Source organism: Myodes glareolus, chromosome 13 (assembly GCF_982192425.1).
Source record: "Myodes glareolus chromosome 13, mMyoGla1.1, whole genome shotgun sequence".
Lineage (NCBI taxonomy): Eukaryota > Metazoa > Chordata > Mammalia > Rodentia > Cricetidae > Myodes > Myodes glareolus.
In genome coordinates, this window is record NC_142038.1 from 55,191,453 (window position 1) to 55,211,264 (window position 19,812).

The 19,812-nt window shown below is 40.3% G+C and overlaps 1 protein-coding gene across 3 annotated transcripts in view; it reads right to left on the reverse strand.

Moving 5' to 3' along the window:
- Positions 1 to 7,735: 7,735 nt before the first annotated feature.
- The window catches only part of Iws1 (interacts with SUPT6H, CTD assembly factor 1), a 43,291-nt gene continuing 31,214 nt past the window's right edge, over positions 7,736 to 19,812 (reverse strand). Inside the window, exon 14 of one of the 3 annotated variants that reach the window (XM_085700017.2) lies at positions 7,736 to 7,849. In XM_085700017.2, the coding sequence (XP_085556143.2) occupies positions 7,838 to 7,849 (12 nt within the window). In that variant the 3' untranslated portion in view covers positions 7,736 to 7,837. Of the gene's footprint in view, positions 7,850 to 18,036; positions 18,391 to 19,812 lie in introns of those variants that run through there. The other 2 variants (XM_048442551.3, XM_048442554.3) reach the window with 2 other exon arrangements.

Here is a 19,812-nt window from a genome sequence, read left to right on the forward strand (position 1 = left end):
GGTGGAGGAAAGACATTTTCTTTAGCGGTGTAGCCACTGTTAAGGTGTCAGTGCTCCTGTATAACCCCTTACCAAACTCAGACAATAAAAACCCTAACAAAACTCATTAGGTCATCCCCACCCAAAAAAGACAGGGAAATAGAAGAGGAACTAATCGGGAAGATAGATGGATCAGAAGGAAGGGGTAGCTGTCTTCATTAGCTTTTGTTGTCAACCTGACACATAGAGACACCTGGGAAGAGGAATCATCAGTTGAAGAATTTTTGATGAGATTGGCCTGTGGCTTTATTTTGATTGATGATTGGGCGTGGGAGGGCCAAGCCTACTATGCGTGTACTTAGGCAGGGGGTTGGGAAGCCTAGGTTGATTAAGAAAGCTAGCTGAGCGAAAGAAAGCCTGTGAGCCACCCACTCAGCAGATTCTTTCAGTTTCTGCTTCAGTTCCTAACCTAGTTTTCCTGGGATCGGACTACAACTCAGAACCCTTTCTTCCTCCAAAATGCCTTGGGAATGGTATTAATCACAACATTAGAAACTAGAAGGGTAGGAGTGTTGTTAGCATTCAAGCATTATGCTGGCCCACCCTGGGATTCTTAACTGCAGCCACAAGAGCACTCCTTACACACAGGTGCTGGTTAGTACTCGGGCACCTACACTGGCCGGCTCTAAATGTCCTGACAGAATATGTCATAAGCCACCGCCATTACCTAGAGCTCTCCCTGTGCACAGGCCCCTATCATGTCTCTCTCTCTCTCTCTTGCACCACTCCTGTCTCTTCTGTCGCTCTCTCCCTTCCCTTCCCCAAGTAAACTTCCCACATGCTCTGTTGTATGGTATAACTTTTGTTCTTACCTCTGCACCACACCGCAGAACAACACTGGCAGGCTCTCCTGGTGGTCCCCCTCCCACCTACAGGCAGTTTGAGACACACCAGGATCCCACCCCCAGTCTGCCCACTACAGGCTCACCTTTCACCTGACCTATCGCTGGGCCCTCCAGCCAACACTGGCACAGTCGGTAAGTTTCCCTTCTCCTGGTCAGTGTAACCCCTTCCTTGGATTCATGGGAGTGATTACTGAGCATCTGGCACCCCTCTGGTGTTCTTGGAAGTGGAGGAACCTCCAATCACAGTGTTCAAGGATACAGCTGACCCTCATCGCCCACACTCACCTCTGGCCACTCGCTTGAGCATGGTTTCTCACATTTTGGCCCCACCAAGTCCTGGTACCAGGTAACCATGTCTCTCTCACTAAGGCTTGGAGACCTCCTGCCCTGCTCTTTGTGTGGCAACACACCGGACAGCCTGTGCCTATTTGATTTGATCCTCCCTGAATTCCTGGGATTCTAGGGATTCCAGGCTATTGGATCTTCCATCTCTGCCTCACATGGGAACTGTGCCTTTGTCAGGATCTCCAAGCTCCCTACTGGGACACCTCTCAGAAAACCTCAGACTTCTACACTCAGCACCCAACTTAAGGGCTTCCAAAATTGTATGCCTTTTCAGTCAAGTATTAACTAGATACTCATTAGATAATCACTCAAAATGTCTGCCTACCAATAGCCTGGATGCCAATCTTATACAGGACCTTTGCCAACTTTTGCCAGCAATTGGGCAGGTAGAAGAAGGTGTCTTATATCCAAGCATTTTCTTGCTTTAGTTCCAAATTTTCCATTTGTTCTTCCTGTACCCCAACTCAGCCCCTTCTCTCTAAGAAGTCTGAACTAGAGGAAACTTCCACTATTCAGGACCCTGCTAATGAGCCTCCACTCTACTGATCTCAACACAACTTCTCATCTTCAGCTCCCTCAGCCACTTCCTCCTCTCCAGTAACAGGCTGTTCTAACTATCTGACTGTAGTACCCACTTTCACTCCATTACTTGCTTCACTCCTCTATGGAACCCCCTTCATCTCTCTCTACCCAGCCCTGTAGATGGAAGTTTCTGTCCCACCTGGTTCCACAGCTGTTCAGTCCCAAAGAAGCACACAGAAGCTTATATTAATTATAAACTGTTTAGCCTATTAGCTCAGGCTTATTATTAACTAGCTCTTACAACTTAAATTGACCCATAATTCTTGTCTATGTTTAGCATGGCTTGGTACCTTTTCTCAGTAGTGCATTCTCATCTTGCTTCCTCTGCATCTCACTGGTGACTGACTCTCTACCTTTCCTTTTCCCAGAATTTTCTTAGTCAGATTGCCCAGCCTGAAGGTGTATATGACCCGTACACTAAAATAACTAGACCAGCTCAAAACAACAGATATAATTTAATAATTGAAAACGGGAAAACTCAGGCGACAAGATTAAAAGTTCCGATGTCCAAATGGGTCAGGTGAACACCGCACGCAGAGAGCAAGCACACCTGGATCCCTAGGTTTTCTTCCCTGGGGCCCAGGTTGCCACACCCCCAATTCAATGTGATTGGTTAATAGAGTTTCCCCATCACCAGCCTATACTTCCTGCCTGGCTACTGGCCAACTGGTGTTTTATTAAATTAGTATGAGTGACAAATCTTTACAGTGTACAAGAGCATTATCCCACAGTATTTCCCTTTTTCTTTTCAAAACAAGAACTCTGAATCTACTATTCCTTGTTTAGCTTTTTTACTGACCATTGTCCATAACAACTAGTAACCAATACTCCAAACAAAGAAAAACATCCATAATCCATTTTTTGGTAATGTGGGCATGGTTTTCTAGGCTACTTCCTGCTGACTGGGGCCACTGATAATCTTATGGGGACCCAAAGAAAGTTTAGGATTATAGTAAAGTCCTGACTGGAGTATTCTGTGAGGCTGGATCATCTCAGTCAGCAGTCTTGAAGTTGTTCTGGATGTAGAACTCATAGGAAACTGCAACAGAGCTGCTCTAAAATTAGTTAATAATAAACCTGAGCTAACAGGCCAAACAGTTTATAATTAGCATAAACCTCTATGTGTTTCTTTGGGACTGAATAGCTGTGGGACCGGGTGGGACAGAAACTCCCATCTACAATGCATGTTTGGATGGCAGAGAATAACTCTGGAAGCTAGTTCTCCCTCTGTGATATGGATCCCAGGGATTAAACTCAAACTGAAAGACTTGTCTGAAAGTGTTTTTACTCACTGAGTCATCTTTCTGGCCTCTAAATTATCCTTTAATAAATATGTAAACTATTAGCCAACCATGGCAGTGGACAGCTTGAATCCCAACACTTGGGAGGCAGAGGCAGGTGGATCTTTGTGAGTTCAAGGTCAACCTGGCCTACAAAACAAGTTGCAGAACAGACAGGTCTACACAGAGAAACCCTGTCTTGAAAAGCAAAACAACAAAAAGATATAAACTATTTTTCTTTTAAAAAAATTCCATTTGTCTATTTTAAAATGCAGCAAAAAACCAGCTCTGGTCGCATACACCTGCTAATCCAGAATTCAGGAGGTTGCGGCAGGAATCATGAGTTCCAGACCAGAATAGGGAGATCCTGATTTAAACAAAAGAATAAGAAGCAGTAGAAAGAGAAGTTGTTTCAGTCTCAAATTACTACATGTAAGTGCATAATTCTCACCTATGCAAGTAGAATACTGCACATCAAAGAAAAGTCTTCTCTAGATACTGATGAGAATTCTATGGGTGTGTGCCTGATCCCCAGTGCTGGGTAGGTCAAACTATAGTTTCAGGATCTGATAGTTCCTCAGGTGAAACATGGGCAGTTCCCCTTAAGTTCCCACCTCCCAGGTTGACCAGAGTCAGCATTCCTGGAATGGTCCAGAGCATCACTAGGTATGGATCCATGTTACCGCTGTACCTTACTCTCAACAGGTAAGAAAGCTCTTTCTGCACTCAGCACAACACTGAACCTCATCAATTATCTTTATAGCTCATATCTACATCCCTTCTCTTCCCAGAGTGTACCTGACTGAGTTGCCTAGGTGAGAACAAACCTGCAACTATAGTCCACCTACACTTCTCCTTGGGCATTTGGGCTTCCTGTTGAATTGGCCCTTCTCTCAATGCTGTGTTTGCTCTGGGAATTCCCTGTCTTTACAAGTGGCTTCTGCCAGGGCTACTACAACTGATTCAACCTGTAAATAATTTAACCCAACAGTGGAAAGAGTGTAAGACTTTGCACAGATCCTAACAAAAACCTCTGAATTTGATGTTTGAAGACAACTACCTAACCATGTATGAGTATGACTGAATCTTATCTCTTGACCACTTGTGTACCACTGAAGAGTTTCGTTAGGATTATTAGCTTTACTGATGGTGTGAAGTCTTCTATTTATCATATAAAGGGTGAATGTATTGAGCAGTAACAGAAAAAAAATGAAAACAAAAACTGGGAAAGACTACAAATAGAAAATTACTTTAAACGGTAAAAGTTTACACCATCTAAGAACAACTCTAAGAATGCATTTTAAATACTAGTGTTTTATACAAAACATACAACATAACCAAGAACTTTAGAGACAATGAATTAGTGTTAGGATGGATCAGTGCATAAAGGCACTTGGCAGACAAGCCTGGCAATCTGATTTTAATTCCTGGAACCGATGTAAAGAACAAATGAGAGAACTGATTCCACAGACTTGTTCTCCAACCTCCATACGTGTACTGTGGCTCACATGCCCTTTGCCACTATATACAACAAATACTAAATAAATTCAAAGAACCGACTTTTGAGCTATAGAGTGTCTGCTTATTGTGGGACTTTTGACAGCAGTAACTAACTTTGGCCTTATCTTTCTCACTTTATTTATTTTGATTTTTCAAGACAGGGTTTCTCTGTAGCTTTGGAGCCTGTCCTGGAACTAGCTCTTGTAGACCAGGCTGTCCTCGAACTCACAAAGATCCAAAGATCCGCCTGCCTCTGCCTCCCGAGTGCTGGGATTAAAGGCGTGCACCACCACTGCCCGGCTTGTTTCTCACTTTTAAAAATGCAATGGCAATTACTTTTCATGAAACTAGTCAATGCCAGCACACGTATGCAGCAGGCACAAGACAAAGTTCTGTTTCTTCTTTCTTTAGTATGAGATAGTTCCTATCATGCCATCTGAGCCATGGGGTTAGCCTGCAAGGTTTTCCATTAAAAGCTTTTGGTTGTTGCACTGGGAAAAGCAATAGCCCCAGGTTCAAAAGTTTGTTTTTGTTTCTTAAGACATGGTCTCAATGTGCAGTCCTGGCTGGCCTGACACTCACAGGGATCCATTTGTTTTTGTCTTTCCCAGTGTTGGCATTAAAAGTGTATGCCACCATATTTGGTTTGAAAAGGGTTTTTAAAAAATAGTTTGTTTCTGGGCAGTGGTAGTGCACACTTTTAATCCCAGTACTTGGGAGGCAGAGGAAAGAGGATCTCTGTGAATTCAAAACCAGCCTTGTCTACAAGAGCTAGTTCCAGGATAGTTAGGATTGTTACACATAGAAACCTTGTCTTGAAAGAAAAAAAACACAAAGCCAAAACCAAAAAAAAAAAAAAAAACCCAAAACCCAGTTTGTTGATAAAAGATCAATTTCATTCTGAATTTAAGGTTAACATAATTATGCAGATTATTTTGTCTCATTAAAGACAGGGTCTCACCATGCAGCTCAGATTGTATCTTGAAATTCAGCGTTGTAGCCCAGGCTGGTCTATGTGTGATCCTTTTGTCTCACTCTCAAGTGCAGGTATTATAGGCATATACAACTACACTTAGCTTATTTTATCTTAAATATCATCATCATTCTTAAGAAATGCTTTAGAAATTTTATCCATGGTTAATTTCGATTGTCAACCCAAAGGATCAGAATAACCACCTTTGGGCTTATTTGTGGGATGTTTTTTGTTTGTTTGTTTTCGAGACAGGGTTTCTCTGTAGCTTTGGTGCCTGTCCTGGAACTAGCTCTTATAGACCAGGCTGACCTCGAACTCACAGAGATCAGCCTGGCTCTGCCTCCCAAATGCTGGGATTAAAAGCATGTACCACCACTGCCTGGCTCTTTTTGGGCACATTTGTAAAGAATTATCTGGTTCAGGTTAATTGATACGAGAAGACCCATCTGAATGTGTTTGAATGGAACCATTCATTCCCCAGGCTGGAGTCCTGAACTAAGTCAAAAGGAGAGAGTGGGCTGAGCACTAGTATCCACCTCTCTGCTCCCTGTCTTCCCTACCTGGTGCACCCTCAGACTGAGTCAGAATAAACCTTCTTCCCTCAAGATGGTCTTATCAGGTATTTAACTAAGACACGGGGTTTTCTCTTTTCTATCAATTAAGAAAATAAAAACAAAACAGCAATGATTAAGAACGATCTTGAAGTCAAAGCCAAGAAATGTACAGTTTGAATAATGAAAGTAATTGCACTTTCAACTCCATGTTAAGTTCCATGCTACAATTTGGGCACTTGGGAATCAGAAGCGGGTGGATCTCTGCGAGTTCGAGGCCAGCCTGGTCTACAGAGCAAGTTCCAGGACAGCCGGGGCTACATAGAGAAACTCTGAGAAAACAAAACAAAGTAAAATGAGTCAAATGTTACTGGCACACATCTTTTAAAAATGGGGCTGGAGGGATGGCTACTGCCTGTAACTCCAGGATCCAACACCCCCCTCCCACTTACAGGCAGGCCAAATACCCATGCACATAAAATTAAAAAAAAAAAATTTTAAATCCATGTTACACTTTCTACACCATGTAGAAATGATCCAGTCACTAAGGTGACCAAGGGAGCAGGAACCAGAAAGGCTCTGGAATCAGACCTTGGTCTCAATGCTTGCTCTCCAACTAACCAAAGGGATGGAACAGTGGTGTCTTCATGCCATTTTCCTCATCCATAATACAGGAATAATATCTTACAGAATTAGGATAGATTTCTATCCCAGTTTTGTTTTGTGATAAATTACCCTGATAAAAAGTAACTTAGGGGGGTAAGATAGTTGATCTTAGCTAACTCTCCAGGTTACAGTCCATTATTGTGAGGTCCAGGTAAGAACCTGAAATAGCTAGTAGCATTTGTAACCAGGAACAAAGAGAATGAATGTACACATGCCTCTTGTGCTCTGCTGGCTTTCCCTACACATATGCAGTCTAGGACCTAACCCCAGGGAATGATGCCATCCACAGTGGACAGGCTTTGTCACCTCAATGAATGTGATCAAGAGAAGTTCCTAGGGACGTGCTGCAGCCCAACCCAAATCCACACAAATTCTCCATGACAATTCTAGATTGTCAAATTGATAGTGAAATCTAACTACCACAATGTCAATTGTGAAATGTTACATAGTAGCTCAGCTCAATAAACTGAATTAAGAAAATTAGATGAAGCCAGATGTAGTGGACCACGCCTTTAATCCCAGCACTCAGGAGGCAGAAGCACACGGTTCTGTTAGTTTGGGGCCAGCCTGGTCTACATAGTGAGTTCCACAGCAGCCAGCTCATTCTTCTGGTCTTGCTTCTTCCCTGACTTGACTTTCAAAAGAAGCTTGAAACAGCTGTGTACAGCTATACTGGCGGACTCCCATTAGACTAGTGCTTACTGACCTACTAGCCTCTGATTGTTTTAATGCAGAACTTCTCTGGGGAAACTCACTCTATTCCCCTCTTATTTCTAGTCAAAAATGTGCACCAAAGATAATTTGATATCATGCCTTCTGCAAACTCAAAGGGCAGATGATTATCCCTCTCTGATGCTCAAACTGTGAGTACTGGATTCTGTATCATGAGAAAACTACATGTGTTAACTGCCAAGTGGTGTCTCTATCAGTTAATTGATGTGATAAAACACCACGACCAAGACAAGAGTTTATTTGGGGTTTACAGCTCCAGAGGGCTAAAATCCACAATGACAGGGTGAAGATAGCACGCGGCAGGCAGGAGCAGCAGCTGAGAGCTCACATCTTGATCTGCAAACAGGAAACAAGAGAGAGCTAATTCAAAATGGTATCAATCTTTTGAAACCTCAAAGTCCACTCCTAGTGCTATACTTCTTCCAGGAAGGTCACACCTCATAATCCTCCAGAGATAGCCACCAACTATGGACCAAGTACTCAAATGCCTTCAGCTTATGAGGGACATCTCATTGAAACCACCACATTCCACTCCTTGGCACACACAGGCTTATGGCCATATCATAATGCAAAATGCATTTAGTCAAACCTCAAAAGTCCCCATAGTCCTCCAGTCTCAATACACGAAAAGTCCAAAGTTTCTGAGACTCAAAGCAATCTTTTAACTGGAACCCCCTGTAAAATCAAAAGCAAATTATATACTTCCAACACACAATGGCACAGAATATATATTATCATTCCAAAATTGAGGAATCAGAGCAGTGAGGAAGCACTGCACCAAAGCAAGGTCAAAGCACAGCAAGACAAACCTCCAACTCCTGGAGTTCCATGTCTGATGTCAAAGGACTTATATGGCTTTGCTGCCTGTAAGATGGATCTCTCTGCTCAGGGTGGGTTCCAATTTTTGTATGATGTTCTCCTTGGCAGATATCCCATGGCTCTGGCACCTGTTACATCTTGTGGTCACCAGTGTAACCCAGACTTTACTTATACATGCCTGGGTCCAGTGGCTCTCTTTAACTGTGGAGGAAGATTCCACAACCCATTTTCTTGTGTATCCTTCATGATTCTGAAGCCATAACTGGATGGCTGATACTGTCAAGGTTTGGTTATCAACTTGGCATGAATCCTGGTACCCTTGAGTCATATTTATAACAGTTTTTGTTAATTTCTTAGGTCTTCCTTTCACAAGCTGAAGTTCAGCTGAGTGGGGTCTCACCCTGAAGGCAGCCTTCTGTCCATTCAAATGCAGATTTGGCCACCCTTAACAGTTTTGGTCTCTCTTCCAGCACAAGCCTCGGTTGTAACATTAGCCTTGCCAGTATACTCTTCCTCTCCAAACTCTGCATTTCTTTCTGCCCTATTTGCTCTTCACTGTAGACCTGCAAAAATGATAATTCCTAATAACCATAAAACAGAGTTAGTATTAGATTGTCTTGAAATCTCCTCTGTCAATGACATTAGACTAGTACTTAACTTTAACCTCAGGTAAATTCTTATGAAAAGGGCAGAAAGCCACCATAGTCTTTGTCAAATATTGTAAGAATGGTTTCCAGCTCAGCTGCTTATATTGTTCCCCTCTGAAAACTCTTTTGAGGTAGGCCACTACAGTCCACGCTGTTTTCAGCACTTTCTTGCAAGCTCCTACTAGAATGGACCATTAAGCTCTGCTTACAGCATTCAATGGTTTTTTTCTCGTCCAAAGTTCCAAAGCCTTCTGCATTGCTCCCCAAACCACATGGTCAAGTCTGTTATAGCAATATCCCACTCCTGGTACCAACTTCTATATGTTACTTTTCTATTGCTGTGATAAAACACCATGATCAAGGCAACTTATAGGAGGCTTATTTTGGGCTTACAGTTTCAGAGGGTTGGAATTCATGATGACAGAGTGAAGACAGCAGGTGGCATATGAGCAGCAGCTGAAAGCTGCACATCTTGAACCAGAGCAGGAAACAGAAAGTGATAACTCAAAATGGCATGAGTCTTTTGAAACCTCAAAGCCCACCTCCAGTAATATACTTCCAGCAAGGTCATACTTCTTAAACTTCCACAAACAACCACTAACTGCAGATCATGTATTTAAATGCCCCAGACTTTTGGGTGAGATTGACACATTACATCTCCCAGGGAAGCTCCTTAAAACAGAAAGTAAATTAACTCAAAATAGCTGCAGGAAGTCCTGACACTAACCAGATGGTGGTCTCAAAGTGTAGTCCTGGCTGGCCTGAAACTCATAGGGATCCATTTGTTTTTGTCTTTCCCAGTGTTGGCATTAAAAGTGTATGCCACCATATTTGGCACTAAAAGGGGTTTTTAAAAAACAGAGTTTGTTGCTGGGCAGTGGTAGTGCACACCTTTAATCCCAGTACTCGGGAGGCAGAGGTAGGAGGATCTCTGTGAATTATAGTCCTTTCCATCCCAGGCATAAATAAAGTTGGTTGAGTGTCACTCTCAAATGAGCCAAGCTGCAAAGCAGACAGACCAGACCAGCTATATGGAGGAGGCAGAGACTGGCTGAGCTGCTTGGAAGGGCCTTAGACCAACTGAGGTATCTCGTAAGGACGCTCTCTAATCTGTTGAGTTTTCCAGCTTTTTGTGAGCTGTCATTCATGCTGGGTAGGCTTTGGTGATGCAGCTGTCTTTGAATCATTTCTCCTCCTGTAAGTAACCCCAATAAAACTCATTGATTTGCCAAGTTGGACTTCAATGGCATCCATATTTTGGTTTGCCATGAGCTCCCTATTTGTGGTGTTTAGACATGTGGATGCTATGTCTTCCCAGGAAAATTGTCATACAATAACTGGTCTTGAAAAATGAATGAGAGGACTGGTAAAACAGAGGGCTGCTGGGCTCAGCAGGCAAAGTGTTTATTGTTCAATCCCTAGAATTCATGAAAGGTAGAAGATAACGGATTCTCCAAAGTTGTCCTCTGACATATGTGCTATGCAGTGCCCTTGCATACATACATCACACACATATGAAATAATATATTTTTTAATGAGGGAGAAATAAGTGAAGAAAGCAGAGGTAGTTAAGTTCATTACCCAGACCTACCTTATAGGAAATACAGAAGGGAATTCTTCAAGTTGTAAAGAAAAGATACTAAGCATAAACTCAAAGCCATATAAGAATATAAATTTTCCTATAATAATAAACACACAAATAGAAAAACTCCCATCATTGTAATATTGGTTCACAATTCTTTTTATTCTTTAACAGTATTTAAAATAGAAAAGCATAAAAAGTTATAAATTTGTTATTGGACACACATTATATGCTATTTGTGACATTGATAATGTAAAAAAGAGGGCTAGAACTATAAAGAGAAGAAATTTTGTATGTGATTTAAACTATTAGTTTAAACTGCTGTAACTTCAGGATGTTTCACGTAAACCTCATAAAAATCACATATACAATATATACGAAAGAAATGAAAGTAAATCAAACAAGACATTTAAACTACAAAAAAAAAATAAAAGAAGAAATGAAGGACAAAAAAACTGAAAGACATAGAAAAAAATCAAAACTGCAACAGTGAGCCCTTTCCTTTAACAGTTAGAGTAGTTACTTTGCCAATGGATTTAATTACCACATAGAAGACACAGTTTGGAAGAATAAATTTAAAACCTAAGGTTCAATTATATATTTTATACAAGAGACTCACTTTAGAAGTAAACACACTACATTGATAGAATGAAAAACATGTCCTGTTCAACTACAGTAACCCAAAGAGGGAAGTAGCACAGAGAAAACAGAAAAAAAGGGACTTCATTCAAACCTGTTTTAAGAGACAAGGGCAATTATATAATGAAATAAGGATATTAGTATCACCAATTAGACCCAGCAATTATCAACAAAGATATGCCAACTAAAACTGCCAAGTATATGGTGGATATATTGACAGAACTATGGGAGAAATAAGACTGTTCAAAGGTTACAGATAGAATAGTAAGTACAGCAGATCAACAAGGAAAAACATCACTTGAAAATCACCACAGAATATTTGGACCTCAAAATATATATACAGAACATATTACCCAAAAGCAGAAAATACATTTTTCTCAAAGGCATATGGAACACTTTCCCAGATACATCAGGGCCACAAAGAGCCTTAACACATTAAGAAAAACTACAAAACCCACAAATATGTGTAAAATAAATAGGACCACTCCCCCGAGACAGGGTTTCTCTGTGTAGCCCTGGCTGTCCTGGAACTCGCTCTGTAGATCAGGATGGCCGCGAACTCACAGAAATCTGCCTGCCTCTGCCTCACTAGTGCTGCAGTTAAAGGTGTGTGCCACCACTGCCCAGCTAAATAAGATATTTTTAAACAACTGATGGTTGAAAGAAGAAATCACAGGGGAAATTAAAACACTCCCTGAAACAAACGAAAACAAAACAAAACCACCATAATATACCAGAAGTGTTAGAATATAACAGAAGTAAGGCTGAAACAGATATGCAGCAAGGGTCTCAATAGCCAAACTTTATTCTTCAAGGAACAAGGAAAAGAGTAAGCAGGAAAACAGATCATAGTAGTGGAAAAATAAAGCAATCAAGAATTAGTCTTTCAAATCTCAAAACTGACAAACTTTTAGCTAGACTGGCTATGAAAGGGGGGGGGAAGCTCAACTAACTAAAATTAGAAACCAAAATGGGGACACTAGGCTGGAGAGATGATTTAGTAGATGAAGTGAGTTCAGATCCCCAGAAAAAGCTAGGCAGGCTCTCTATAATCCCAGGATTTAAGAAGCAGAGAATGGGGAGGGAATCCCTAGGGCAATGTGACTAGAACTGGTTTACCAGTTAGGGGTTCTTTATTCAATAAAGTTGAGATAAAAGAAGAGACCTTATGTTAACTTCAGTCCCCTGCCCTGCCCCCTGCACATATATGTGCACACACTTGCACATATGTGAATACACATACACACAGTGACGTACCTTTAAAAGGAGTGGGGATATCATGGCAGGTTTTCCAGAATGAAAAGTGCAAAACACTATAAACTGTAACTCATCAATATATCCACTGGATAATCGATAAAAGAGAAAAACCACCAACTCTGATTCATGACGAAATATAAATCTAAATAGGTAGTCCTCTAACTACATCTACTATTAAAACCTTCCCAACAAAGGAAACCCCAGGACCATGTGGCTATAACAGTACATTCTACCAACCATCTAAAGAACAGCATTTTCTTTTTTCTAATTGAGACAGGTTCTCATTGTATAGCCTTTAGGTGACCAGGTTGACCTTGAACTCAGAGATCTTCCTGCCTCTGCCTCCCAAGTGTTGGGATTAAAGGCATGCACCACAATACCTGGCCAAATTAAAATTAATTTTGACAACTTATAATTGTCAAATTATAATTTGACAAATTATAATTTGAAAACTTATAAAGGAGGAAGCACTTTCAAAATATGAAGCCAGCAATACCCTGAAATCAAAACCAAACAGGCAGGATAATAAAACTACAGGTCACAGTGTTACAAAAATTCTTCAAAACAAAACCAAACCATAACCAACAACAAAAAGCCCAACATGGGCCAAGAGCTCATGTTGAGAGCTCAGCCGCCAAGCCTGGCAACCTGAGTTTGATCTTCAGAACCCAGATGGAAGAATGAAAACTGACTTAAGTTATCCTCTGATACACAATCATACACACACAAAAATGTAAAATTAAAAAAGTACTAGCAGACAGAATTCAACAACACATTAAAGGAATTTTGCGAGGTTAGAGAGATGGCTCAGTGGTTAAGCACACTGGCTGCTCTTGCAGAGGATCCCAGGTTTAGGTCCCAGCACCTGCATGGGAAGTGGACAACAATATTAACTCTGGTTCCAAGGGATCCAATGCCCTCTTATGGTCTCTACGGGCACCAGGCACACATGTGGTAAACACTCATATGTACATGAAGTAATAAATATTCACACATATGAAATAAAAATAAAGCTTTTTCAAAATCTATAGCTATAGTCATGATCAAGAAGGATTTACTGACAGAATGTTAGGATGATTTTGCAAAACAATAACAACAAAAATCAATGATGGGTTGGGGAGACAGCTCAGCTGGTAAAAGTAGATTGCCTTGCAAGCAGGAGGACATGTATTTGAAGCCCAGGATCTATGAAAAGTCATGCATGATGGTATACATTTATAATCCAAACACAATAGAGGTAGAGACAGGTGGATGCCTAGGCCTTACAGGCCAGCCAAGACTATTTGGAGTTCCAGGACAGTGAGAGACCCTGACTCAAAAGACAAGATGGATCCTCAGGGTTGTCCTCTGACCTCCACACCACTGTGCTCATGCATATGTATATATGTATAATTGAAAACACACACACAAACATATACAACAGTTAAATACACAATATCAAGATGAAGAAAAATCACGATTTCAAATGATACAGAAAAAGCACTTCACAAAATTCAATAGCCTGCCATAATAAAAACTCAATAAATTAAAAGTAGACGGAAAGTCAACAAAAGTCATATATGAAAAGCCCACATTATACTTAGTGAATAAAGACAAAGCCTTTTCTTTAAACCCAAGAAGACAAAGATGCCCATTTTCATCACTAGTATTCAACAGACTACTAGAATTCTAACTATAAGACAAGAAGGGGAGGTGAGAGGTATCCAAAAAGAAAGGAGCTCATGCTAATGAACAATGATCTTTAAATAGAAATTAAGAAAATAATTCAATTTATAACATCACAAAGAATTAAAAACACTTAGGAATAAATTTAACCAAGGACTCTAAATGGAAAGGTATTTTCTGCTTAAGGACCAGAATGCTTATAATTGTTAAAACTCTGTCCTACCTCAAATGGCAGATTTAACACCATCTGTTAAAAATCCATTGATGGCTACAAATGGAAAAATCATCCTAGAATTCATATAAAACCTTAAGGAACCCCAGAAAACCAGAATAATATTGAATAGAAAAGTGGAGGGGACTAGAAAGATGATTCTTTGGGTAAAAATCTGCAGTGCAAGGCTGATGACTACAGAACGCAGGTGGAAGAACCACTCCCAAAAGCTGTCCTGTGACTCCCACATGCAGCTGCACATACTCACATACAATTTTCCCCTTGATTTCAAGGAACCTCAGACAACAAAGCAATACTGAGATGTGTATAGATCCTATTACTTCAGAATTTACTATAAATATAAAGTTTCAGTAGTCAAAACAGTATCAAGGATTTAGAAAGAATAAAACAAAATGAAGCAAAATATAGAAATAAACCTTCATACATAGTCAAATCAATTCTGAGAAGGAATCCAAGACCATCAATGAGGGACAGTCTTTTCAACAAATGATGTAAGGATATCCTTAATAAAAGCAGACCTTTTTATAACATACAATTATCTCAAAAATGAATCATAGGTTTCTTCACATAGCAATTACATAGAGCTATGTAACATATTTGGTGATACCAACAGCACATTAGTTACATCAAAATTAAAATTTCTTTTGTACCAAAGAAAATGATCAATAGAGTCAAAAGAATGGGGGACTATTCATAAATCATGCATCTGATAAGGCATTTATACCCATACATATAAACAGGCCAATGATATAATTCAGTGGTCAAAGTGATTGCCACAAGTCTTGAAACCTGTTGCATCCTTAGAATCCATGTAAAAGTAGAAGGCAAGAACTCCATGATTTTCTATATGCATACCATGGTATATGTGCCCCCACCCACAATAACTAAAGTGGGTTCCTAGAATAGTCTAAAGCAGAATGAAGTTGTCAAGAGCTGGTGGAAGGAGTTAAGGGTTTTGTTTGTTCTTAGGCAGGGTCTATATAGCCTTAACTGTCCTGGAGCTCACTAAAATGGCTTTGAACTAAAGAGATTCTTCTGCCTTTGCCCCCTTAACATTGGGATTAAAGGTATGCACTACCATGTCCAGCCTACAGCTAAATTTTCTTAAGATGCTGTCTAGAGGTTTTCACAACAATGTGAACTCAGTCAATGCACCTAAACTGTACAGTTAAGAGTGAAGATACCTTTTTTTTCCAAAATGAAAATATTTTACAAAAAAACCTGAGTGACTACGCAACATTCCATACAAGAGGTCAAAGTTAACATGGACAACCCTGAAACAAACTGTCTCAAGTGGCCCAAGCTGGCTTTATACTTACTATGTAGCCAGGTCAGGCTGACAAATGATAAAGGCCAGGTGTCTGTGGCGCTAGGGATAGATTCCAAGCTTAATGCACGCCAGGCCTGCACTCTACTAACACAGCTACATGATCCAGCCACTAAAACTATCTTAAGAGTTTTATGCTTAGATATGTGGATTTAAGAGAAAGGCTTGCCCATAAAGCTACACACATGGACTGCAATAGAAATCATATATATATAGAATATAATGAAAAGTGGCACGATTGAAAATGTTGAAGAGTATATGGGAGCTAATTTCAGTATTTGAAGAGTCTGTAACTAGGAATTAAAAAGGCAATGGGTCAGGCTTGGGATCCCCTTATAAAGACACACAACATAGATAATTTAAAGAAACTTACTATTTTCTCTTTAAATAATGTAGATCCTTGAACTCCAGGGTATAGTTTTATCACTTGCTTGCTATATTTACCTTGCATAACACAGTGCTAAGTGGAGCTCATCCCAAGACACCAAAATCCGAACAATTCTTAAAAGCTTTTCATGTTGATAACTGTTTTGTGGTTGATTATAAGCTCTTTATCGCCTTTAGTTAGTGGAATCAAACAATGCTGGGGGTGGTCTGCTTCCACCTAGTGCTGAGCTGCTGTGAGGTCTTCCTGCTTCACAATCCTGCTCTGTGTGCGGAGAGTACTCATGGGCTTTCACAGGCTTTTTTCACATTTTAGTTTTTCAAGACAAGGTCTATGTAGCCCTGGCTGTCCTGGAACTCTCTCTGTAGATTACACTAGCCTCGAATTTAAGGGATTCACATGCCTGGTTTTAAGATTTATTTTTACTTTTTTTGGTTGTGAGTCTAGTCTTTAAAGGCTGAGCCATGTGTGTGAAGGTGCAGAAGCCAGGAGAGGGTGTTAGATCCCCTAGTACTGGAATTACAGGCAATTGTGAGCTGCCCAACAAGGCAGAGAATAGGTTCTTTTCAAGAACGGCAAGTGCTCTTTACCACTGAGTCCTTTCTTCCAGCCCTCCTTTTTACTGGAGGTAGGGTTTCAAGACAGGGTTTCTCTGTATAGTCCTGGCTGTCCTGGAACTCTCTAAGTAGACCAGGCTGGCCTTGAACTCACAGAGATCCACCTGCCTCTGCCTCCCAGTGCTGGGATTAAAGGTGTGCGCCACCACACCCGGCTTTAGTTTCCTACAGTGTTTTAGTCCATAAGGTCCATGTTCCTTCAACTGTCCAAAGTCCATTGTGGTGAATAATACTCTATTTTTAAAAATCAAGGTCTCAGCTTGTATTAGAAAAGGATTTTTGTAATTAATGGGTTACTCATAAAACCTTCTTGATCTACAGAAACTCTTAGGATTTTCAAGAATTGTCAAAATTGAACAAGAAACTCTTTATTTGTCCAACTGTTATATGTAATTTTCAAGTACATCTGTATTTCCTTAAGAGTTTCTTAATCTTTTCTTTCTACAGATTAACTCCCTAGATTAAAAAAAAAATCCCTAACAAGAGAAACAAAAAGTAAGTTTGCTGTATTTCAACCCCAACTGGGATACCATAATATTTATTTGAATAGGGTCTTGCTAAGTATCAGAGAGTTGGGGGAGCTCCCAATACGCTTATCTTCACTTGCTGAGTGCTGGGATTATAGGCATACACAGTGGTATATAATTCAATTCTGATTCCAAATGCTCAGGGTGATGTAAGAATTGACAGCTCTAAGGAATCAAGCTTCCTCCACAAGACTGTCCTGATTTTAGACATGGACTGCAAGTGTTCAATCTTCAGACCATCAACATTCCAGGGTGGCTGTAAAGTGGAGAATTCTCAAGAACTTTTTGGTTTAAAAGTTTGCTGAAGGACTCACAGAACTGAGAAAAATACTGTCTTTCAATAAAACATTATAGTTATGAATAGTCTTATTAGAAAAGATACAAATGAGGCCAAACAGGTCAATGAAATTTCAGCAGTGGTCTAGGGGAATGCAGAGCTTCTGTGCCCTTGTTCTCCTGGCACATCAACACAGTTTGCAGCGTCCAGAGCATGTAAGAGTCTTGCCATACATGGCACCTGAGTTGTCCAGAGTTCTTTACCAGGGCCTCACTATCAAGGTATGATTTATTAATTAAATAGGCAATGTGATTAGCCCAAGCATATTTCTGGTGACCAGCCTCCACCCTAGAGAATCTCAGGAGCCTGCGATTATATAAATAAGTATAATAAAGATACTTCAAGAATCCTAAGGGTCTGAGATATTCCTTGCCGGGAGCCAGGGAAAAGGTCCAGACAAATTCCTCATTATATGACACGAAGTAGTAAAAAGAACTGTTTTTGTCTTCACAGAGAATAATCTCTAAGACAATGATGAGACACCCCCCAAAACCAGAATGAAATTTTATTACATACAGTTTATAGAAGCAAGAGTAGTACTCTTCTGTACAAAGCAGAAAACTGGTCTTAAATACAACGGAGAGAAACGTTAGTCCTACAATAGGTGATACAAGTCGAACCATTAGAGACACACTAAAACATTTAAAAGTATCTTCTTTCTCGATAGTCCATTGTGCATTTTTTAGAGATGGGGACACGTCCCAGGCAAGGTCACAATGGCATTTTATTGCCCTCGATGCTGATTTTCACTGCATGTGCAGATCTGCTTTTTTTCCTGATATCTGTGAACTTTCTCATCTGTTTATCCAGTCGACTGATACCTTTCTTGGAGGATGCCTGAAACTAAGATTGGGGAAAATTGAAGAACAAATTATTGAAATACGTAAATCTAGCAGTCAGAAGAGTTCGAAGCTTAACAATAACCAGAATATACTTTGGTGACGTCAAGGACAGAGCAAGTGTTAGAAAAAAACACTATCAACCTCTCAGCGACGACAAAAAGTGTCTGTGCTTTAATTTTAATTTTGCTACAGCCCATAAAAACTTACTAGACGACAGACGGGGGAAATATAGAAACTATATATAGTCTTCCCAATTTCATCACTGACATCTGACTATATGGGCCTAACTACTTGACACGATTTCAAACAGTGCTGGTACTAAAAAACACAAAACAAAGAAAAGCTGTTAGAGAGAAACTAAACATAACCAACACACACAAATCCTAAGGTGCTGAAGTTCTAGATTCAGCCTTGGGGTAAGTCTCTACTCTGCTTCAGCAGGATCCAGAATTCTATGCACACTATACCTGGTGGTCACTACTACTACTACCAGAACATCTCTCACTTGCTTTTATGTTAAAGCCTTAATTGGGTTTTCTGTTGTTTTGCTTTGTTAAAAATAAATATTTAAAAAATATTTTGAATAATGCGTATCTTACAAAGATGTGGTTCCCAAAGAACTGACGGCTTTTGTAGTATTTGAATGCTTGGTTACCAGGAAGTGAAACTGTTTCACAGGATTATACAGATTAGGAGATGTGGCCTTATTGGAGGAAGTGTGTTACTTTAGGTGGGTTTTGAGGTTTCAAAAGCCCATGTGAGGCCAAGTTTCTTTTTCTTTGCCCATGGATCATGGATATAATTCTCAGCTATGCTCCAGCGTCATGAATGCTACCATGCCTCTGTAATGATGATAATAGACTACCCTTCTGAAACTGTAATCAAGCCCCTAATTAATTGCCTTCTTTTACAAGGGTTAGCTGGGTCATGGTGTCTTTTTACAGCAATAGAACAGCAACCAAGACAGTGCGTGACCCTCCCTGCTGGCTACATTGCTACATAGGTTGCAGTGGGGTTCAGGGCAGTTGGGGAAGGGGAGAAATAGTCGTCAATGATATTATCCAGCAGTAAATACTGAATGCTACAATACTGACTTGACAAGCAAGATGTGTGCCTTGGTACAATATTGGCATGACTATTACAGAGGTAAGAAATCACTTTCTCAGTCTATTTGAGTTTTGGTCTACAGGAGAGAATTCATGACTGGTACTGTAAATCTGACCAAAATCCACTCTTTGGGAGGCCATATGAGCCCTAGGACAGGAATCTACTACTACTGTGTTGCAACACTGTCATGTGGTCAAAGTGCTTTCAAACATCTGTGGTTATATTCATGACATTAGTCGTGCACTCTGTCTTGGTCAGAGAAGCTTCTTTCTACAGTGGGGCAGCAGCTAATGTAGTGATTCATAATTATCAAAAT